This window comes from Mesoplodon bidens, assembly GCF_964165515.1.
Source record: "Mesoplodon bidens genome assembly, chromosome: 5".
NCBI classification, from domain to species: Eukaryota; Metazoa; Chordata; class Mammalia; order Artiodactyla; family Ziphiidae; genus Mesoplodon; species Mesoplodon bidens.
In genome coordinates this window covers 55,834,426-55,859,727 of record NC_138161.1, presented here as the reverse complement: position 1 = coordinate 55,859,727, position 25,302 = coordinate 55,834,426, and the positions used below count along the sequence as shown (strand labels likewise).

At 40.2% G+C, this 25,302-nt stretch overlaps 1 protein-coding gene across 1 annotated transcript in view; it reads right to left on the bottom strand.

Annotated features, from left to right (window-relative positions):
• The window catches only part of HHLA2 (HHLA2 member of B7 family), a 149,825-nt gene that overhangs the window by 13,615 nt on the left and 110,908 nt on the right, over positions 1–25,302 (bottom strand). Inside the window, exons 3-4 of the mRNA XM_081235837.1 lie at positions 3,043–3,126; positions 871–1,221 (exon numbers count right to left, since the gene is read on the bottom strand). Coding sequence (XP_081091963.1) covers positions 871–1,221; positions 3,043–3,100 — 409 coding nt within the window. The 5' untranslated portion in view covers positions 3,101–3,126. The remainder of the gene's footprint in view (positions 1–870; positions 1,222–3,042; positions 3,127–25,302) is intronic.

Below are 25,302 nucleotides of genomic sequence, written 5' to 3'. Positions count from 1 at the left end.
AAAGAAAAAACAGCAAAAACTCTGTAGAACCTTAAGATATAGTCTGGTGATCTACAAGGGAAAAAAAGCATGTATGGATACATAACAACTAGCAAGCTCAATTCTCTAGAAAGAATTCTAGAAAAAAATCTAATGGCCTCACTGAGCAGTCAAAATGTGGGTGTCAAAGCTGATAAACTAGAGCTCACACAGCAGTTTGTACTCTTCAGGTACTGACTCAGAGCCTTTTTGATTCTTTGTTTACCCTAATTCTTAGATTTCTGAGTCAAGGTCTGAAGCAGATAAATGGAACAGAGGGAGAAAGAACAAGAGCTAGATAAAACAACCCATTAGAAAATGCCCCTCCCAATAAATAAATGATTAGATAAATAAAGTTAATACAAACAGGAGGAAAGCATATAGTATTACAATTAACTTCATTTAGAAAACAGAAAAATATAATTTAAATCAATTCAATATTTTTAAGCTATCATATTGGCAGAATGTCTTAAGATGGTTAATATTGGGTGTTGATAAGACTTAAGGGGAAAATGTATACTCTTATGCTGCTGGTGTAAGTGCCATATTAAAATTTTACTTCTGATACTTTTGTTTCAGGTCATTTCCCAGTATTAAATATAAGGATGTTCATCACAACATTTTTTGTAACATAAAACACTAGAAATACCTAAATACCTACTAATGGAGGAACAGGTGCATCGATTATAGCATGTCTAAACTATGAGACACTATGCATTAAAAATAATGAGGTAGTTTGTATGTATTATCTTGGAAGGAAGCCCACAGCATATTAAAGTAAGAAGAAGGCATTATAGAAAACATGGAATGGTATCATTGTCATGTTTTGTAAAATGTTACATGTACACTTACCTCCCACTTTTAGTATCACTTTGTTTATGATTTTTCCATGTGATGTTCCCACATAGCATATGTAAGTTCCTTCATCCTGAAGCTTTAATCTTTTGAAAGATAGGGAGGCATTCCCATTGTGTATTTCATCATGGAAGAGGGATGTCCTATTTACATATCTGGGATCTTGCTTTTCCAACTGGTCACTGTCTTTGTAGTATGAGTAAACATAATTATCTTGATTCTTCCAGTGAACTACAACATCAGGCCCACTCTCAAATGAGCAAGGGAGAACTACATCTTCATCAAGTCTTCCAATGACTATTTGCTCACTCATAATAACATGACTAAAGGAAGCTAAAAAGAACGTATCTAAAAACAAGAGCAGTTATGAAGAGAGTTAGTGATGGGTGCTTATCAAGGGTTATATCAGGACTACCTAGAAGAGCTATCCTAGGTCAGCAGCCTGATCATTAACAGACCACATCATCTATCAAGAACACTTGCTAGTCTAATTACTAGAAACAAGCCATGAAGCTCTATGTTTGAGTGTCTGCAATTTCAATCGAGTATCTGTTGTATTCAATGTAACCATGAGAATTGACAACAGCATAAAGCATAGAAACTTTGTTCCATGCTTGATCAACAGTCTCATCTCTCCTCTGATTCTGGCTTGCTACAGTTGCTGGAAATTATGTATATTATATAAATTAAAGATTCCTGTTGATTTTATTCCCTGAACACATTCACTTTTAACACCTACTATAACAATAACAAATTAGTTTATCCAGCTAGTTGGAGCCAGCAGACCCTAAAAGAATAGAATAAACTTAACTTGGTTGGGTTAGGAAATATTTGGAGCATGTAGAAGACAACGCTGCATTAAGGGGTCTGTGGGGAATATGTAGACATTACTTTCAAGAAAGGGTGCACATAAGAGGAGGAGTCCAAAAGGGGAAATGAAGTGATTCATTTATTTTGGCTTTAAGACAACTCTCAGGATATACTATGAGTCCATCAAAATATAGTTAAGGAATATTATTCTGGATATAAATGTAGAGGTCCAATCCTCCTAATATATATAAGTTTGTATATGTGTGTGTGTGTGTGTGTGTGTATATATATATATATATTTATATATATTTTTTACTGTCAACTTCAGAAGGTGATTTTAAAAAGCAAATGGGGGCTTCCCTGGTGGCACAGTGGCTGAGTGTCTGCCTGCCGATGCAGGGGACGTGGGTTCGTGCCCCGGTCTGGGAAGATCCCACATGCCGCGGAGCGGCTAGGCCCGTGAGCCATGGCCGCTGAGCCTGCGCGTCCGGAGCCTGTGCTCCGCAACGGGAGAGGCCACAACAGTGAGAGGCCCGCATACCGCAAAAAATAAAAAAAATTAAAAAAAATTAATTAATTAATTAATTAAATAAAGCAGATGGACTCATCACAATCAGGTTTTTGCAAAGAAAATCTACTTACCCATTTCATAATCATTGAAGGCAGTATCCAGATTTTTTAACCAATTCACAAAACATTTTAAGTAGATCATATGCCCTATCTATGAATTCTGTGATATTTGTACTGGAAAGGACCTTATCTTACGGACAATGGACTAAACTCCTTTGACCTTGGTCAAAGCCACCCGAGATGGGATAATCAGGTGTTCATAGAGCCTTGTCACAAAGTCTTTTTCCTTTGCCCCCTCCTCTGAGGCTCTTTCTACTCTGCCATGTCCCACTTTGCCTTAGAGAGATTTAGTCTATCTCTGTACAAAGGGCTAGAGGAATGTGGCATCAAGCTGAGAAGAAAGACATGGAAAGGTGGGAAAGAAAAGGAGTGTTTTTGTCGACCTCCCTAATTGCTCTACTAAACACCTCTAATATTTCATTGGATAATTTAAAATGCCTGCCACAGGGCCTAGCAAAGCTGATAACACCTTTTGTCAAGTGTCAAGTAAGTACCAAGCTTACACTTAAAAAAAAACCCAAATTAACCAATCAATCAAACTTGGCTTTCTAGTGATTTTATATTTGGTAGCAGATAACAGATTAGAAAGAACCTTAGAGTAGATAGAAGAAAAGTTAGAATAGTTGACAAGCTATGGCTACAGAGGAAACAGCCCCCTTGCCTTGTGGCTCATGTTCCTATCTAATGATACAAACAACTGACACTTGGGTGTGTTATAAAGGTGCTTACCTTGAGATCCACATAGAGATGGTACAAGAATGAAGAAGAAAGGCAGAGCTGCCTTCATGTCATGTGGAGGTCATATTAGTTATACTATCAAAGAGAAGCAAAATATACAAGTTACAGATTTTAAGTACAAACAGGAATTGGAAAAGAAAGAATTAAAGTGTCTGCTTATAGGAGATTCATTAAATTAACTACAGTACATTCACACAAATAATTCTTCTGCAACCATTAAACATAATACTGTAAAATATGGTTCAGTGGCATCAAAAGAAGCTCTTCATGTTACAGGAGAAAAATCAGATTACAATGCTACTTTTAAGAAGCATAGTCCCTTTTTAAAAGCACATACATTTCTGCACATAGGAGGCTGATATGACATATCACTAAATTTACAGAAGGATGTTAACTGAAGAACAGGTTTCACATCTAAAGCAGTACCTGTTATATAATAGGTGCTGAAAAATGGCTGTTGAATGAATAAAGATTTGGTATACGTTAAATAGTGGTTCTCTGGATAATAGTTTCTGTTGGTTATTTTTAAAGCTTTCTACAGTGGACATGTATTGCTTTTATAGGAAATATACTAAAAATAAATTCAATTAAATATTAAATGTCAATGGTGTTAACTATCGTGTTATTTATAATCACACATTAAAAAAACAGCAAAACAAAACCTGAAAACATATTCTTAAGTCCAATAATTGTGCAAATTATGAAGCAGCCATTAAAATAATGGTTTACAAACAGCACTTTGAAAACTAAAAAAAGTGAGAAAATATAGATGGCAAAATGCATACACACATGATATAAATTCAAGTAAGTAAATAGAACTGATTTTCTCTAGTGATGGGATTATAGATAATCTTTAAAACCTCTAAAAGAAAATTTTGAAGAAATCATTTGGGAGCTCTACTATTACAAAGTTGTACTCAATCTGCTGTAGGATATGAGATGCAAGAATGATTAAAACTATTCTAAAAAATAAAGTTAGATTCCTTCATAATATCCTATCAAAATGAAACCTGGTAAATTAATAATTTATAGTTTCATTTTTACATTTTAAATACTAAAATAAAATAAATGAATATATAGCCTCGGAAAAGGGCCTTTTCAACATGGCTATACTTTTCTATATCAGGTATGTCTACATAAAAATGGGCAAAGCAGGGAATTCCCTGGCGGTCTAGTGGTTGGGACTCGGTGATTTCACTGCCAAGGGTGCAGGTTTGATCCCTGGTTGGGGAACTAGGATCCTGCAAGCCGTGTGGAGCAGCCAAAAACAAAACAAAAAAAACCTTTAAAAAACTGGAAAAGCAACAAAAACATATTAAAATACAAATAAATAGGGAAAACATTTTCCATATGTCAAAATTATCACTCTAATAGTTTCCATCTTTCTCAGAGCAATAAGCTAAAATGTTTGGCAAGTGGCCAAATGGCAGTGTAGGAAGACCCTAGGCTCATCTCCTCCTACAGGCCCATCAAAATTACATTTACGGAGCAACTATTGATGATAAAGACCTGAAGACTACCAGAAAAGATCTTCTGCAACTAAAGATATAAGGAAGAAACCACAAAGAGGGTATAGGAGGGACAGAGATGTGGTATGGTCATGACCCACACCCTTGGGTGGGTGATCCACAAACAAGAGGATAATTACAATTGCAGAGCTTCTCTCCAAGGAGTGAAGGGTCTGAGCCCCACATCAACCTCACCAGCCAAGTATCCTGCACTGGGAAGATGAACCCCCAAAATGTTGACTTTGAAGGCCAGTAGGGCTTACATTCGGGAGAGCCAGATGGCTGTGGGAAATAGAGACTCCACTGTTAAAGGGCACACACAAAATCTCACATACTCTGGGACCCAGGGCAGAAGCAGTAATTTGAAAGGAGCCTAGGTCAGATTCACCTGCTGGTCTTTAGGAGCTTCCCAGAGAGGCAGGAGGCAATTGGAACACACCCTGGGGACACAGACACTGGTGGCAGCCATTTTGGGGAGGTTGTTCTACTGTGAGGACACTAATGCTGGCAAGTGCCATTCTGGAATTCTCCCTCTAGTTTATTAGTGACGGGACCTGCCCTCACCCACCAGCCTGTCCGCACCAGTGTGGGGGCAACTCAGCCCTGCCCACCAGCAGGCCTGCTACCTCAAGACCTCCTGAGGCCTCAGCAGCCCCAGGACACAGCCCTGCCCAACAGAGGACCCAGGACACAACCCCACCCAATATACACCAGCAGTAGGCCTGGGAGTCCTGAGACCCCAAAGCTAGCCATTGGGACCCCGCCGCACCCACCAGCAGGCCAAACACCAACTCTGAGACCTTCAGGTCCCTGTAACCAGAGGCCCCAGGACACAGCTGTACTCTCAGTGGACCAGTATTAGCCCTGGGACCCCTGGGCTCCCACCCTGCCCACCAGATGATCAATAACAGCTCTAGGACACCCAGGCCCTGTAGCCAGAAAACCTGGGACTTGGCTTGGCCCACCAATGATCCATAATTAAACCCTGCACAGCCCACCAGAGAACCAGCATCATCTCCAGGATCCCTAGCCTGGCAGACAGAGACTGCAGGACACAATTTGGCCCAGCACTGAGCCAGCATTAGCCCTGGATCCCCTAGGTCATGGACCAACCCACCAGCAGGCGGACACCAGCCCCATGACCACTGCAGCCCCACAGCCTTCTGTATCAGGATTCAGCCCACAAATCAGCAGGATGGCATCAGCTCTGGAACCCCTGGGGCTCCTGCCCCACCTACCAGCAGGCCAATACCAGCTCTGGGACACCTTGGGCCATGTAGCCAGAAACCCCAGGAACTGACTCTACCCACCAGTTGACAGGCTCTATTCCCAGGACACCCTGGCCCCAGGACTCACCCGCCAGCAGGAAGACACCTGCTCTGGACACCCCTGGATCCCAGTCATGCCGACCAGCTGGCCAACACCAGCTACAAGACACACTGGACCCTTCAGTCAGCCTCCCCAGGATCCAGCTGCACTCAGCAGTAGGCCAATACCAGCTCTGGGACAACATAGAGCCCATATCCAGCAGTGTCAGAAAACTGGTCATGCCCACCAGTAGGCTGACACTATATCTGGGACCCCTGGCTGAGCAACCACCCACCCACAACCCAGCTCTGCTCAGCAGTGGGCTACAACTAGCCCCAGGGACCCCTGGGGCTCTGCAGCCAGCCACCACATGATGTGGGCCCACCCACCAGTGGCTGGCAGTCCCTACACAGCACAAGGCCTGGCAACCAGCAGGACCAGGGGCCAGCCACACCTACCAGACCACCCACAGTAGTCAGCCCACCACAATAGAAGGGCACATGCAGCCCACAAGGGAGAACCACTAGAGCATACAGCTCTGGTGACCAGAGGGGACAGCACTGATGGGACACACAGGATGCCTCCCATAAAAGGCCATATCTCCAAAGTCAGGAAACATAACCTACCAAATACATAGAAATAAAAAATGGCAAATTAAGGCAGCGAAGGAGTATGTTCTGAACAAAGGAACAAGATAAAACCCCAGAAGAAAACTAAGTGAAGTGGAGGTAAGAAATCCACCCAATAAAGAATTCAAGGGAATGATTATAAAGATGCTCAAAGAACTTGGGAGAAGAATGGATGAAGAGAGTGAAAAGTCAGAAGTTTTTGACAAAGAGTTAGAAGATATAAAAAGGAACCAAATAGAGGTGAAGAATACAAAAATGGAAATGAAAAATACACTAGAAGGAGTCAATAGTAGATTAGATGATACAGAGAAACAGGTCACTGAACTGGAAAACGGTAGTGGAAATCACTGAAGCTGAATAGAAAAAAACAGAGTAAAAAGAAATGAGGGCAGTTTAAGAGACATCTGGGATATCACATGCACTAATATTCACATTATAGGGGTACCAAAAAGAGAAGAGAGAGAGAAAGGGACAGAGAACATATTTGAAGACATAATAGCTAAAAACTTCCCTAACCTGGGAAAGGAAACAGACATCCAGATCCAGGAAGCACAGAGAGTCCCAAACCGGATCAACGCAAAGAAGAACACACCTAGACACACTGCAATTAAAGTAGTAAAATTTAGGGCTTCCCTGGTGGCTCAGTGGTTAAGAGTCCACCTGCCGATGCAGGGGACACGGGTTTGTGCCCCAGTCTGGGAAGATCCCACATGCCGTGGAGCGGCTAGGCCCGTGAGCCATGGCTGCTGAGCCTGCGCGTCTGGAGCCTGTGCTCCACAATGGGAGAGGCCACAACCGTGAGAGGCCCGTGTACCACAAAAAAAAAAAGAAAAAGAAAAAGTGGTAAAATTTAAAGATAAAGAATATTAAAAGCAGTGAGTGAAAAGCAACAAGTGATGTACAAGGGAGCTCCCATAAGGCTATCAGCTGACTTTTCAGCCGAAACTCTGCAGGCCAGAAGGGAGTGGCGTGATATATTTAAAGTGATGAAAGGGAAAAATCTACAACTAAGAATACTCAACCAGGGAAGGCTATCATTTAGATCTGAAGCAGAGAGCAAAAGTTTTACAGACAAACAAAGGCAAAGGTGCTCAGCTGCACAAAACCAACTTTATAAGAATTGTTAAAGGGACTTCACCAAGCAGAAAGAAAAGGTCATGTATGAACATTACAAAAGGAAAAATCTCAAAAAGGCAAGTAAACAGTAAAGGTAGTAAATCAACTACATATAAAGCTAGGAGGAAGACTAAAAGACAAAAGTAGTAAAATTATATCCACAATGAATAGTTAAGGGATACACAAAATAAAATATGTAAAATATTATGCTAAAACAGTAAACATGGAGGAGGGAATAAAAATGCAAGGTTGTTACAGTTGTTAAAATGTGTTCAGGGCTTCCCTGGTGGTGCAGTGGTTAAGAATCCGCCTGCCAATGCAGGGGACATGGGCTCGAGCTCTGGTCCAGGAAGATCCCACATGCCGTGGAGCAACTGAGCCTGTGTGCCACAACTACTGAGCCTGCGTGCTGCAACTACCGAAGCCTGGCGTGCCAAGAGCCTGTGCTCCACAACAAGAGAAGCCACCACAATGAGAAGCCTGCGCACCACCAGGAAGAGTAGCCCCCACTCGCCGCAACTAGAGAAAGCCCACGTGCAGCAACAAAGACCCAATGCAGCCAAGAAATTAATTAATCTAAAAAAAGAAAAAAAAATTTTAAGTTTGTATGGAGACCCAATGCAGCCAAAAACAAATAAATAAATTTATATTTTTAAAAAGTGTTCAAACTTAAGAGATCAGCAACTTTAAATAATCATGGATACATATATAAGTTGTTATATATAAACCTCATGATAACCACAAACCAAAAATCTATAATGTATAAACACACACAAAAGGGAAATGAATCCAAACATAAGACTAAAGATAGTCATCAAATAACAAAGGACAAGAGCAAAAGAAGGAAGGAACCAAAAACAACACCAAAACAATTACAAAATGGCAATAAGAACATACATATCAACAATTACTTTAAATGTAAACGGACTAAATGCTCCAGTCAAAAGACATAGAGTAGCTGAATGGATACAAAAATAAGACCTGTATATATGCTGCCTACAAGAGAATCACTTCAGATCTAAAGACACACACAGACCAAAAGTGAGGGGGTGGAAAAAGTATTCCATGCAAATGAAAATCAAATAAAGCAGGGTAGCAATACTTCTATCAGGCAAAATAGACTTTAAAATAAAGATTGTTACAAGAGACAAAGAAGGATATTACATAGTGATCAAGGGATCAATCCAAGAAGATATAACAACTGAAATATATATGTACCAACACAGGGACATCTAAACAGATAAAGGAAATATTAACAGACATAAAGAGAAAAACTGACAGTAATATAACAGTAGGAGATTTTAACACCCCACTTACTTCAATGCATAGATCAGACAGACAATCAATAAGAAAACATATTAGACCAAATGAACTTAAGATATATATACAGAGAGAACATTATGTCCAAAAGCAGCAGATTATACAGATTTTTCAAGTTCAAATGGAACATTATCCAGGATAGATCACCTGCTAGGACACAAAACAAGATTCAGTAAATTTTGAAAAATTGAATCATATCAAGAATCTTTTCTTACCACAATGCTATGAGACTAGAAATCAACTACAAGAAAAAAAAACTGCAAAAGCAAACATGTGGAAGCTAAACAATATGCTGCTAAACAACCAACGGATCACTGAAGAAATCAAGGAGGAAATTTAAAAAATATCTGGAGACAAATGAAAATGAAAAACCAGGGATCCAAAGTCTATTGGACACAGCAAAAGCAGTTAAAAGAGGAAGTTTATAGTGATACGAGCCTACATCAGGAAACAAGAAAAATCTCAAATAAACAGTCTAACCTTACTCCTAAAGCAACTAGAGAAAGAACAAAGAAAATTCAAATTTAGTAGAAGGAAAGAAATCATAAAGATTGGAATAGAAATAAATGAAATAGACTAAAAAAAAACTATGGAAAAGATCAGTGAAACTAAGAGCTGGTTCTTTGAAAAGATAAACAAAATTGATAAACCTTTAGCCAGACTCATCAAGAAAAAAAAGAGAGGGTCCAAATCATTAAAAACAGATATGAAAGAGGAGAAGATATAACCAATACCACAGAAACACAAAGGATCATAAAAGACTACTGTGGACAACTAAATGCCAATAAAATGGACAACCTAGAAGAAATGAACAAATTCCTAGAAATGTACAATCTTCCAAGACTGAACCAGAAAGAAACAGAAAATATGAACATACCTATTGCCAGTAATAAAATTTAATCAGTAATTTAAAAACTCCCAAAAAACAAAAGTCCAGGATCAGATAGCTTCACAGGTGAATTCAACCAAACATTTAGAGAAGAGTTAACACCTATCTTTCTCAAATTATTCCAAAAAGCTGCAGAGGAACAAATGCTTCTAAACTTTTTCTATGAGGCCAGCATCACTCTGATACCAAAACCAGTCACAGATATCACAATAAAGGAGATTACAGGCCAATATCACTGGTGAACGTACTTGCAAAAATCCTCAACAAAATATTAGCAAACCAAATCTAACAATACACTAAAAGGATTGCGCACCATGATCAAATGGGATTTATCCCAGGGATGCAAGGATTTTTCAATATCCACAAATCAATGTGATATACCATTTTAATAATTTGAAGAATAAAAACTATATGGTCATCTCAATAGATGCAGAAAAAGCTTTTGACAAAATTCAAAATCCATTTATGATAAAAACTCTCCAGAAAGTGAGCATAAAGGGAACATACTTCAACACAATAAAAGTAATATATGACAAGCCCACAGTTAACATCATACTCAACAGTGAAAAGCTGAAAGCATTTCCTTTAAGATCAGAATGCCCATTCTCACCACTTTTATTCAACACAGTATTGGGAATTATAGCCACATCAATCAGCCAAGACAAAGAAATCAAAGAAATCCAAACTGGAAAGGAAGAAGTAAAACTGTCACTGTTTGCTGATGACCTGATGCTATACATAGAAATCCTAAAGATGCAACCAGAAAACTACTAAAGCTCATCAATGAATTTGGCAAAGTTGCTGGATACAAAATTAATATTCAGAAATCTGTTGAATTTCTATACACTAACAATGAACTATCAGAAAGATAAATTAAGGAAACAATCCCATTTACCAGTACATCAAAACAATAAAATACTCAGGAACAAACCTACCCAGGGAGGTAAAAGACCTGTACTTGGAAAATTATAAGACACTGATGAAAGAAATTGAAGATGACATAAACAGATAGAAGGATATACTGTGTTCATGGATTGGAAGAATATTGTTAAAATGACCATACCACCCAAGGCAATCCATAGATGCAATGCAATCCCTGTCAAAATACTGAGGACATTTTTCACAGAACTAGAACACATAATTTTAAAATTTGTATGGAAACACAAAAGACCCCGACTAGCCAAGACAGTCTTGAGGAAGAAGAACAGAACTGGAGACATCATGCTCCCTGACTTCAGACCATACTACAAAGCTTCAGTCATCAAAACAGTATGGTACTGGCACAAAATCAGACACATAGATCAATGGAACAGATAGAGAGCACAGAAACAAACCTACACACTTATGGTCAATTAATCAACGACAAAGAAGGAAAGAATAAACAATGGAGAAAAGACAGAATCTTTAATAAGTGGTGTTGGGAAAACTAGACAGCTACATGTAAAGGAATGAAATTAGAATATTCTCTAATGCCATATACAAAAATAAACTCAAAATGGATTAAAGACCTAAATGTAAGATCAGAAATCATAAAACTTATAGAAGAAAAAATAGGTAGAACACTCTGACATAAATCATAGCAATATGTTTTTGGATCTGTCTCCAAAAGCAAAGGAAATAAATGCAAAAATAAACATATGGGACCTAATTAAACTTAAAAATTTTTGCACAGCAAAGGAAAGCATCAACAAAATGAAAAGACAACCTACCAAATGGGAGAAAGTATTTGCAAGTGATATGACAGATAAATGGATAATATCCAAAATGTATAAACAGCATATACAACTTCAACATCAAAAAAACAAACAACCCAATTAACAAATGGGCAGAAGAACTGAATAGACACTTTTCCAAAGAGAAAATGCAGATGGCCAAAAGGCACATGAAAAGATGCGCATCATTGCTAATCATCAGGGACGTGCAAATCAAAGCCACAATGAGCTATCACCTCACATCTGTCAGAATGGCTATCATCACAAAGAACACAGATAACAAATGTAGGGGGGGATGTGGAGAAAAGGGAACCCTCCTACACTGTTGGTGGGAATGTAGATTGGTACAGCCTCTGTGAAAACAGTATGGAGATTTCTCAAAAAACTAAAAATAAAACTACCATATGACCCATTGACTTCACTCCTGGGTATATATCTGAAAAAAACAAAAACATTAATTTGAAAAGATGCATGTACCCCAGTGTTCATAGCAGTATTATTTACAGTTGCCAAGATATGGGAGCAACCTAAGTGGCAATCAATAGATGAATGGATAAAGAAGATGTGGTATATATATACAATGAAATACCACTCAGCCATAAAAAAGAATGAAATTTTGCCATTTTCAACAACATGGTTTGACCTGGAGGGTATAATGCTAAGTGAAATAAGTCAGACAGAGATAAATACTGTATGGTATCACTTTATGTGGAATCTTAAAAATAAAACAAACTACTGAATGTAACAAAAAAGAAACATACTCACAGATATAGAGAACAAACTAGTGGTTACCAGTGGAGAGAGGGAAGGGGTGAGGGGCAAGATAGAGCTTGGGGATTAAGAGGAACAAGCTACTATGTATAAAATAAATAAGCTACAAGGATATATTGTACAACACGGTGAATGGAGCTAGTATTTTATAACAACTATAAATGGAGCAGAACCTTTAAAAATTGTGAATCACCTGTAAGTTATATAATATTGTACATCAACTATACCTCAATTTAAAAAAGAATTTAAAAAAAGACAACAAATAACAAATGTTGGCAAAGATGCGGAGAAAAGGGAACCTTGCGCACTGTTGGTGGGAATGGAAACTGATGTAGCCACTGTGAAAAACAGTATGAAGATTCCTTAAAAAATTAAGAGTACAACTATCATATGATCCAGAAATTCCACTGCTGGGTATTTATCTGAAGAAAATGAAAACACCAAAGACTTCCCTGGTGGAGCAGTGGATGACACTCCATGCTTCCAATGCAGGGGGTCCAGGTTTGATCCCTGGTCAGGAAACTAGATCCCACATGCATGCTGCAACTAAGAGTTCGCCTGCCACAACTAAGGAGCCTGCGAGCTGCAACTAAGGACCCTGCCTTCTGCAACTACAACCTGGTGCAACTAACTAAATAACTAAATAAAAAGAAAATGAAAACACCACTTAGAAAAGATATATGGACCCCTATGTTTATTGCAACATTATTTACAACAGTCAATAGGCAAACAACATAAGTGCCCATCAGTAGATGAATGGATAAAGAAGTTTTGATATACATATACAGTGGAATATTATTCAGCCATAAAAAGGATGAAATCTTGCCATCTGTGGCAACATGGATGGAACTAGAGGGTATTTTCCTAATGGAAATAAGTCTGACAGAGAAATACAGATACTGTATGATTTCCCTCATATGTGGAATCTAAAAATCAAAACAAATGAACATAACAAAATAGCATGAGTTATAGACACAGAGAAAAAACAGGTAGTTGCCACAGGTGAAGGAAGTAGGGGGAAGAAAAGACATGCATGAGGGAGATTAAAAGGTACACACTTCCTATTGCAAAATAATTGAGTCATGGTATGAAATGTACAGTGTGGGGGAAATAGAGTACATAATTATGTAATATCTTTGTAATGTGGCAGATCATAACTAGACTTCCCATGGTGGTTATTTTTAAATAAATAGAAATATTAAATCACTCTCGTGTAATAGGAACCAACATAGTATTAAAATAATGTAACATAAAACAAAAATAAAATAAAGTGCTTGGCAAAGTAAAAACTTGTAAAAGAGTAGTAGTTATAAAAATAAGACCTTTATATTTTTTCCTATAGTTGTATTTGCTTGTATAATATATGAAAAGATATATATCACAAGGCTTATCTCTTGAATAGTAAGATTAAAAGTAATCATTAAATTCATTTTCTACTATGAATATATGTAAATATATAATAATGCATTTTACCTTAATAGGCTATTAAAAAACAATTTAAGACTTAATCAATCTCTTTCAAGCAAAAATTAACTCCATCTTGTTTAATGTAACTCTGGAGCATTCCATTTCCACTTTCGTACTACAGGTTCAACTTCCCATTCTCCATGATGACTGCGATATTTTCTACCTTTTCTTGAAATTTCCAATATCCCCTTTTCCCATCCTCCTTTTAGCTAATGTTCTTGATTCATTAATTCATTAAAATTAACTAGGGATGCTCCCTCACCCCCCTACCACCAATTTAACCAACCCATTAACACCTGTCCACTCTTTCTGCCTCCCCTTCTCCTCTTACCCAAATCCAAATCCTTCACTTTTGCTCTGCATCGCACATCATTTTTTATATTCAAGAAATCTGTCCCTGTAATTACATCCCTTCTCTACTCTATGATTAGGTTCTTTCTCTCTACTAGATCCATCCCATGAGCAACATACTTCAATTTGTCCCATCTTTTTTTTTTTTTTTTTTTTTTGCTGTACGCAAGCCTCTCACTGTTGTGGCCTATCCCATTGCGGAGCACAGGCTCCGGACGCGCAGACTCAGCGGCCATGGCTCACGGGCCCAGGTGCTCCGTGGCATGTGGGATCTTCCTGGACTGGGGCATGAACCCGTGTCCCCTGCATCGGCAGGCGGACTCTCAACCACTGCGCCACCAGGGAAGCCCTGTCCCATCTTAAGAACATGAGAGGAACTTCTCTGGTGGTCCAGTGGTTAAGAATCTGCCTTCCAATGCAGGGCACACAGGTTTGATCCCTGGTCAGGGAACTGAGATTCCACATGCTATCGGGCAAATAAGCCCACGTGTCACAACTGCTAAGCCTGCGTGCTCTGGCACCTGTGTGCCACAACTAGAGAGGAGCCCACGAGCTGCAACAAAAGATCCCACATGTCGCAACAAAGATCCCATGTGCCACAACTAAGACCCAATACAGCCCAATAAATAAATAAATATTTTTAAAAAAAAGAACATGAGAAAATACAGCGTTCTCCTCTGACTCTGGATTAACTATATACCTATTTCTCAGGTCTATTAACTTCGTGAAATAATTGTCTAAATAGCCACCCCCATTTCCCCCTTACAATTTCCCCCCAGTCCACTCCAGGCCCCTGCTTACATGACATGTCATAAACTACCCTTTGTTAGTATCACCAAGAAGTTCTATGTTGCCAAAAATGGTGGATACAATTCGTCCTTATCTTATTCAATCTCACCGCAGCATTCAACATAATTGGCTCTTATCCTTTTTATGGAGGATTCTTCTCTTTGTTTCTGGGCCACGACATTCTTCTAGTTTTTCCTTCCTCATTGCTGCTCCTCCTTAGTCCTTTACTGGACCTCCTCCTTTGCTTGCCCTATTTATGTGAAAGTATAGAAAGTTCTCAGGACTTATACTTTCATGGTACTCTCTCCCTAGATAAGCCTGTTACTGAACTCAGGTCCGGCTGCTTGCTGCTTGAAAATCAATACCTGAGAGAAACCCAAGTGTTGATAGAAAGGAAAGCTGCTTTTAATCAGAAAGCCAGCAATCTGGTAAGAAGGCCATCTCATGTCCTCCCAAAACCAACTCCGAAGATTCTGCTTGGCCGTGAAAATTTTTAAAGGGAAAAAGGGAAGTAATTTCAGTGAATCATTGAGATAGGGGGTCAGAGTCGTCACCATCCCTGACTGTGTACAGGCTTGTGTGCAGGCTTTTCGACTTCTTGTAATCTTTCTTTAGATGCTGCCTTGTTCACAAGATTACTGAAGGGGAAGCTAGGGAAGAGAGCTGGTCATCTGTTAATTACTTATCCTTCATTTCTACTTATTTGATCTACGGAAAGAACCAACAGATTAGGCAAGGTATTGTGTGATCCAAAGACTTGATAGGTGTGCTTGGGCTGGAGATGAGCAGAGCACGGGGGTGTCTGGTTTAAGATTAGTTACAATATAGCTCTGCTAAAGTGACAAGACAAAGGTGTTTCCTGCTAAGTGAGGTTTCCTGCAAAGAGCTGCTTACAAATCCCTGTATTTCATGGCTCTGAATGACATCTGTACACCAAGGATTCTTAAATTTATCTGCTGAGTCAAGGTTATATATTCAATTGCCCATTTGACCTGTTCATTTAGATGCCTTAAAGGCATCACACAACAAACATGAGCCCTTGATTTATACCTCATTCCCTTTACCATCGTTCTCCACCCTGAACAAGACCATAAAAATTACCCTATTTCTCCTCCAGTCTTTATCTCAATATCCTCCATGCTGTTTAGTCCAGAAACTTAGAAATCAACCTTGATTCTTCCTTTCCCTCATGTCCCATATCTAATCCATTAACCGGTTTTTTGTTAATGGATTAACAAAACTCCATTATTTGTGCACTTCTCTCCAACTCTACCATTACCATTCTACTCCAAAGCCACCATCATCTCGTACCTGGATATCGAAAATAGTTATCTGGATGCATACCACTCTTCTACCCTTGCTTCCTTATAATCCACTGTCAACACAGCATCCGAGGTTATACCTTAAAAATATAAATGAGTCTACAACAGCCTCCTAATTAAATCCCTTCAGAGACTTCCAGCCACACTCGGATCAAATTCTTAACCCTAGCCTACCAAGCTTTGGATGGATAATACCCTGACTCCTGGTCCTGCCCGCCTCTCCAGCCTCTACCATAACAGCCCACAGCATACATTCCAAAAGGCTTGTGAACACAAGTGCTCCAACTCAAGGGTCAGCATGAGCTGAAAGTTAGGCCCCTGAATACTAGTTAATTCATGTCTTTTGGATAAAATGAGAAATTACAGTAACCCGTTTATCAGCTAAGATAAAGTATTATGAATAAAAAAACAGACTCAACCTCTTCTACACAAATGCTTGATTTAGCGCTTTTGAAATAATTTCAGCATTCAGCTAAGTGAGGCAGTTAATGAGTATTTGGCCCTATTTTTATGCCTAAGTTTTATTTTTAGACATTTATTTTCTTCCCTAAAAGCAGCAGAAATCTTCCACCTTGGATTAAACTGAAACTACCCAAGTTGCAATCAGTACCCTTTACAAAAGGGCTCAAATGTTAGAAAGTGTCTTGTTCTGGTACATTTTGGCTGGGTTCCAGATGTGGGGGAGAAAGGCAAAGAGAAGCAGCCTCTGTAATGAAACATGGCAAAAAGAAATCCAGATGCTGAGACTAACCAGACAGAAGAAAACATTGAGGCCATTCTACAACATAAAATAAAGAGAACAGAACAGCAACTCCTATACTCATCTTAATAGCTACAGACCACATTGACTGAGGCCATCAGCACTAACTGGGACAATGACAAACTTCACTTGTGTTCAGGTCAGATTCTCTAGCCTGCACATTAGTAACATTCAAGACTAGTCCTGGCCTCATAACTGCTGGCCTAGATATGACCAGCTGCACAGAGAAGGCTAATTTTCTTGTTCAATAAACAAGAATGTTTCACATCACTTGAATCATGCCGGTTCACGTTATGAATTCCTTCAGGAAAAGTGGCTTCCACGGTGCTCCTTTCTCCTCTGCATTGTTTTTAAATTCAGTGCCTCTCCACAGTGCTCAGGGCACTGAGTCAATTTGTGAAAGAAGTCATAACAAAGGAAAACTCTCTGTAGCATCCTAGGGATTTCTCCTCAGCATCCACTTAAATTTTAATAGGATTGACTTTGTTTAGATAGAAAAAAGAACAAAAGAACAATTTTAGGATTACCTTCTCCTTACTTAAAAAAATCTCCTCTTGCTTTACGATTAAAATCCTCCACTTGAGGATTCATATATTGCGTCGAAATTTTGAATCTCTAGAGGTACTGTCTTCGCTTCAAGCTCATTTTGGGGGTGGGGTGCGGGTGTAGGGAGTAGCTCTTGGTTTGTTTGGAACCCAGGTTAAAAGTATGGGCTAACACATTTGGGGGGAGGTGAAAAGGTGCAGCTACAGAGTGGCAAGAGTGAAGGAAAAGTGGAGTGAAACAAGAAAGGAAGAAAGGCAGATGTTAGGTAGTGGTTGCCCTGCTGGCCATAGCTTTAGAACACAGAGCCACTTGCTCAGTCACAGGGGACGCTCTCCAGGCATCCTCTGCAGAAACACAGAACCTCAGGACAATCCATCAGAGGAAGAGAACAAAAGGAACTTATCTATAGGTTTTCTCCACTGGTCAAAGTTTACCCCATGGGGCTTTAACTTTCATGTTCTTCCTGGTTGCGCACCTGGCCCCTCAGGACAGCCACTAAGGAAGCCAGATGTCATGTCTCCCAGGATGACGCTTTGAATCTGGAAATATGGGGCAAGGGAAACTGCAGCCTCTGGGAGTGTCCTTGGGTCATGTCTGGATCCTGTAGCTGTTGCAGCTTCCACTGTGCAGGGTACAATGGAGGACACGCTGACGTTGGCCTCCCCAGGGGAGGCAGAGTCAGCTGCTGAGGTTTGGAAACGTGGCAGTGGCACTGGGGAAGGAGCTGCCTTTGTCCAACCAGTTAAAAGCCCAGGAAACAGGTGAGGCCAAGAAAATCTAGGGAGCCTCATAAATTGGGCCGAATAAAAGTAGCTATTTCAAAAATGCCACGTATTTAATATTCGATAGTTTGTATGTTAGCAGACCATTAATCACCTGTTCAGATCCCCTGCAATCACTTTTATCCATTCATTTTCAAGCACACATTGCTCAGTTAGTGCTACCTGTTCACATCACTGTAGCCTTTTTCAGAGGCTTGTCCTTAGGTGATGGAAGCTATGGTTCTGGCAGTTACACTCCTTCCCTACTCTGTGCCCCAGTGGTGGCTTCAAGTCAAGAGACATTCTGTGGTCCAGAGCCCCACCATGGAAATGAGACTGAGACTTCACCTAAAGCCCCATCCTTTCTTAGCTTCTATCTCTGCCCCATCCTGCTTCCCACACTTCCTTACGGTTTTCTTCCTTATGGGACAAGCTTCATTCTTGTCCACAAACCCCCATATCCAAAGGGGTTGGTCTCCTAGAAGTGGAGCCCTAGACAAAGCACACGTAAAGGAAACTACATTACATAGAAGGGACCAGGGCACTTACTAGCCTTCAAGGACCATTTTCCAGTTCAGACTTCTATCATGAAATATTTCTTCTTGCCAAAAGCATAGATTACATAATCCTCCTCAATAGCACTCTATATGAGAAAGAATATAGCTGGACAGAGTGGAGGGTTTTTTTCTGTTTTGTTTTTTGTTTTGTTTTAGCAAGAAGGCTGCAAAGCCAAGATGACAGACAAAAAAAAAAAAAAATGCCAGGGTTAACAAGGCAGACAGCAGGTGTTCTGCCAATCACATAAAGGTAGTAAGTAATTGAACAAGACTGCATTAAGTGAGGTGAGTTTGGAACATGTGCAGATGTAAGTCCAAGGACTTCCTGGAAACAGTCACCTCTCCCTCTTTAACAGACACCAGTAGATGCCCATGGCACAACAAATGCCTCCGGGAAGCCTGCTGGCTGTGCCTGTCTACTTCTACTCCCTTCTGTTCAGAATGTGTGTTATCATCATTAAATAATTCAACTATCTATTATGTTAATTGATTAAAAGGGAGGACAAGACAAACTTGGTGTTTCTCCAACAACTAAGTTAAATAAGATGAATGCTTTGGAGAAGCTAAATAAAAGCACAAAAAAGGAGGGAAGAAAATTTAGCTATTTATATTAGGTGTGGGAGAAACAATAGTAAAAGACTGAAAGCAAATTGTAAAGCTCTAGAAGGAGTTGAATTCTTTTTAACAATCTAAATGCCAAGCTCCCTGGGCACTTTTAAGAAACAAAAACTGGAAATACTGGATGGTGAGTTATTGATTTAGTCTGTGTAAAAAAGATAATATAGAAAATCATACAGTGGCCCCATACCCAGAACAAGGCCTTGGTGCCCTCCTCTCAAAAAATTAGAAAATGAATAGACAGCTGTGTATTTTAAGTTTAAAAACATTTAAAATACATAATTTGGAGATATATATATATATATATATATATATATATATATATATATATATATTTTTTTTTTTTTTTTTCAGTACGCGGGCCTCTCACTGTTGTGGCCTCTCCCGTTGCGGAGCACAGGCTCCGGACGCGCAGGCTCAGTGGCCATGGCTCATGGGCCCAGCCGCTCCGCGGCATGTGGGATCTTCCCGGACCGGGGCACGAACCCGCATCCCCTGCATTGGCAGGCGGACTCTCAACCACTGCGCCACCAGGGAAGCCCACCTCACTTTTTCTTAACCAGACCAACTACTAGGGTTGATTGTGTCCAACGGAAGGATTTCAGCTAAATAATGAAAGCCCTAAAAGGGTACTCTGCATTCTCACCACAGATAGTGTGAGACAATGTTTCTGTATTACGGTGGGCCAGCAACAATACCTGGAGGTCAAAGAATCTGGGCTAGACTGCAATAGAAGGCTTCCTTCCTAACGTTGGTTTAGGTTTATCACCTAATTTTGATATCAGAATCCCATCCTGTGATGGTCACAGTTGTTGCGTTTAAATACCTTATTGTATGGTAAGTGATATATTCAGTATTCCTCAGAATGAGATTAACCATTCTAACTCAATCCCTGTGTCATCCTTTCAAATACAGAAGTAAATAACTCCTCTTTGTATCTACATATCAGGGTGTTTTAGGGTTGAGTGACCTGTAGCGAAATATCAGAATCAAGGATTTAGTGTGAAGAATAGGCAAAATGCAATCGTTACAAGACTTATTCGTAGCTGCTATGTTACCAATGCTGTTGCCCCAGAACCATACCCCTGCTCCTCCCTCCAGGTAAACCTGCAGAAAACCACAACTAACCATACTCTCTAGCTGTGCTCATAGCACAGGAATAAGAGAGTCTAACTACAAGAAAACTGGTGCAAGCTGGTTGAGCTTCAAAAGTGGGATGAAGGTCCCCCTGCAGCTCATTATCATCTCACTGTTATAGTAAGATCTCTGCCTGTCCGCACCAAGATGGTTCGACCTGCTTCCTACCCAGATGCTAGAGGACCATAGCAGAAAAGAGATGGCTCCCCAGTTCCAGAAAGAATCCAGCCTATTCCCAGAAAACCAATGCATATGCCTTCCCTTCATTAGCCTTGCCCTTAAAATCTTGCCTTAATTGTCCCCCAGGTGAGCAGTGATTTATGAACTAAGTTCCTGCTTCTCCATTCTCTGGCCATTGAATAAAGCTTGTGCTGCTTCAATCTCTGATTCAGTTTTGTTTTTTGGCTGCATGAATCTGAGCAGAAAAAGAACCTTCCCCACTGAGGCAGGGGGCCTCGGCCAGCCTAGGGCCCAAGCAGGGGTCTATATGACCTCATTCGGCAACACTTAGAGTATTCATTAAGTGATGATTTACAATGGACTGCTTTCTGGCAGGTACATGTGCCTATGTAGACCTGAATTAGTGGCTTTCAGTCCTTAGAATTTAAAGCTGTAGCTAACCCAAAGAATAAACCAGAAGAAAAGAAAGACTGCTGGCCTAGCTCTGTGTGCACAGCTCAGTGGGTCACTGCCAAAGTAGTGGTTATCATGTTGGCTTTGTACCAGCGAGCTTTCTGTACAGCTCAGAGTCAATCTTGCCAAACAACTTCTGTTTGTAAAGCTCTATTGCTTCAGCCCTATCTTTTACTCAGAATCCATTTCTAAATTAAAGTCAGAAAATGTTAAAGTTCTGAGAAACAAGAGAAAGTGAAATACCTCAAATTTATCCTGACCTTCTAGGATACAGGACTAGATCTTTTCTTGTATGGAACCCCAGTCATCCATCAAGCCTACCATCTTTTCTGTCATTAAAAACATACAACTTGGGGCTTCCTTGGTGGTGCAGTGGTTGAGAATCCGCCTGCCAATGCAGGGGACACGGGTTCGATCCCTGGTTCAGGAAGATCTCACATGCCGCGAAGCAACTAAGCCCGTGCGCCACAATTACTGAGCCTGTGCTCTTGAGCCCACAAGCCACAATTACTGAGCCCGTGCGCCTAGAGCCCATGCTCCGCAACAAGAGAAGCCACCACAATGAGAAGCCCGCGCACTACAATGAAGAGTATCTCCAGCTCACCACAACTAGAGAAAGCCTGCACGCAGCAACGAAGACCCAACTCAGCCAAAAAAATATAAATAAAATAAATTTATTTTAAAAACAAACAAACAAGCAAACAACAACAACAAAAAACCACACAATTTGAACAGCTCCTACAGATCACAGGACTGTAAGTCAGATAGTCCCTAATCTCAAAAAGCTCAGTCTGGTACCAAAAAATAGATGGATTATATAAACAAATAAATCAGAATGCACAGATACAGGCAGCACTAAGGACTCCCACCAGGTGCTATGGAAGCACAGAGGAAAAATACTGGAGCTTAAGAGGGGATGGGATGTTAAAGAAAGCTTCCTGAAGCATCGGTTCCGAAAGATAAGGAGAAACTGACCTGTAAGGAAGAGAAGAGGGAAGTGGATGAGGGAAGATAGTCTAGACAGACAGTAGAACAAAGATGCAGCTAAAAGAGAGAACATAAAAAAACAAGCAGGCAACTTGGAAGAGAAAATGCTGGAAAGGTGTGCAAGGGTTCAATCATGACCACTTTTGTAATCGATACTAAGGAAATGGAAAGCTAATGATGAAGTCAGGTTTGTTTTTTAGAAAATGAGTAAAAGGAGCCAGCTTGTAAGCATCAATACACAGATGTGACAGAAAACCATTTAAAAGCAAACTTAACAGTGTGAAATAGATAAAGTGAAAAGGACACTGTGATAGCCACTGGTACCATTTCCTTCCTTTCTTGCTAACCAAACTCCTTCGCCCTCCACCCAGCCTTGTGCAGGGTATGACCACCTCTAGCTAAAAGGAGAACTGAGAAGGGGTTCAGAAAATGTAAATGAGATGACCATGACTCTTGTGGGATAGAAGTCCTCTTCATTTGGGAAAGGAGAAACTGGGGTGCTGAACACTGTGAAGAGCTGGGCCTGCGTCAGGAGTGCAAACCAGTCAGAACTTCCCAACTTTCTTGCAAACTGAGAGTCTGGCAGCTAACCATATTTATCCCACTCTTGAGTACTGAACCAATTATATGTCTGTATGTCCACCTTTTCCTCCTCCTAACTCTGAGACTAAAGAAGTAGGAAAGTGTGGCCAGCCTCCTGTACTGCTTTGTATCCAAAATTAACTACTAAAATCAAACTGAAAAAACAAACATTTTGATACTATTTTGGACAATGGAAAATAAACAGAGGTCTGTTGGTAGGATTTCTATGGAATCCTTGTAACAGGGATAGATGCAAGAGCAGAATTTAATGGTAAACCCCTTCCCTCTACTTTCTGAGCACTGTTTTGATTCCTGGAGCTGTAGCAGCCATCCTACAGATGTGAGGAAACAAGTATGAGGATTACAAAGTCAAAAACATAAGAATAATAGAGCAGAAAGATGGAAAGAATCTGGTTTTTTTTTTTTTTTTTTTTTTTGCGGTAGGCGGGCCTCTCACTGTTGTGGCCTCTCCCCTTGCAGAGCACAGGCTCCGGACGCGCAGGCTCAGCAGCCATGGCTCACGGGCCTAGCCGCTCCGCGGCATGTGGGATCTTCCCAGACCGGGGCACGAACCCGTGTCCCCTGCATCGGCAGGCGGACTCTCAACCACTGCGCCACCAGGGAAGCCCAGAATCTGGGTTTTTAATAATATTTTTGAGTCCCTATATCTGCCTCTTATGGATTTTATATCTTTAGACTTCCTGTTAAGTTTAAATTGCTGTTAGTTGGGTCTTCAAATGTCTCCAAACATTCCAAAGTGACACAAAATAAAAATAAGTCTTTTACCTGAGGAAAAGCTGCTGATACAGGAAGTAGGCTCCATTTTTGTCTACATAAATAAAAGAAAAAAATAATCTCTTTTCCCACTACAACAAAATACTGAAAGAAGTTGTATCATGTTGTACCAGAGTAAAGTTAGAGACATGCATTCAGAGTAAAGTTAGAGACATGCATTTTCTTGCTAATGGTGAAAAACCGCTTTTAATCTTGAAGCTAAAATAAACATTAGTTACGAGTCAACGGAAGTTTGTAATGTGCCTTATGTTTTTTATAGGGAGGGATTTCTAAAAACAAAACCACACTAACCTTAAAATTCCTATTTCTTTCTAGCGTAAGCATTAAAAGGAAAATACCGATTCTCAGCTGAAGCTTTACCTTGCAAATAATGGAAGTTTTCTATTATACAACTAGAAAAGAGTTTGCCTAGCTGTTTTACTCTCTAGGGTTCCTGCTTCTCTTTCTTTCAAAGAAAAAAAAGAGTAAATAATTGTTTCAAGGAGCCTTTAAAAATAAGGTTATATAGCAGTAAAGTAACTTAGTATATAACTAGGACATGAACATTTGTAGAAAGAATAAATTGGACATGTCATGACATAATCATGTGTACTTCAACACTGTAAGTTTAGTGTTGAGTCTGTAGAGCTAAGACTAAAGAAGGGACAATATAAAAGCTTTAAGTTGGTCTTTTGACCTTTCAAACGCAGGGTATATGTGTTTGACGCATCTGTGCACATGAATATATTGGTCTCCTCACAGACCAAGCTGACCAGATAATACAATGACTGAGGCAGGTCCAGATATTGAATGATGCCTGTGACAATTCCCAATAAGAGAATTGCAATAAAAGCTCCTAGGTTTTGAAGAAAGGCTTTACTCCCTTTAGCAAGGGATATTTCTTTCAGAAATTGTGTCTAGGAGGATCAGATAACACAGAGTTTATGAAGAAGATACTCGAGTTTTAGATTCTACAGATCAGAGATCCAATATCTACAACAAAAGTAAAAACAAAGTTGAGCGCACCTTCCAGCATTCCATCAAGCTCTGAAAGAACAAATAAATTCCACACGCAGATTGCTTACATGCCCATGGAGCCTACCACGCTGCTGTTTCATCCTCAACCAGAACTTATGGCCTCAAAGGGGGTTCCTCTAACAAGCTGTTGAGTACCAAGGATGGTTTTGCAGAGTAATAGCTGCCACCACCTGTAAATAAGCTCTGTAGGACTAGAGCCCCTGGTGGGTAATCCTGAAGGACAAGGGAGTAGGGGAAACCTCCAGTTCAGTAGGACGTTGAGTAGCGTGTAATGTAGTTTTGGCTAAATGAAGAAGAGGCCTTAAGCCAGGCCCTGTACCACTTTTTTGGACTTTTTTGGGCAACGTTTTTTGGGCAAGAAGAAGGCTGATTAGAAGATTGAGAAAAGGGGTGTTAGTATAGAACATTCCGAATGAATCCAGAGCATGAGACTGTCCAGGAGTCCATTGAGCAAGCAGGAAAAGGAGGCCCAGCTGACCTGACTCCATCATTACCTATTCATGTGATTGAGAGCCTCTTCGGTGGTGAAACCTTTCTGGCAAGCATTCACATGGAACCTGAATAAGGCAGCCACGGCAGCAGGGAGAGAGATTCTTTCCCTCTAGTCCTTTCCTGCATCAAAGTGGACTAGGCTATGCCACAGCTGAGTGCTCAGTTTGTCAGCCTTAGGGATCAG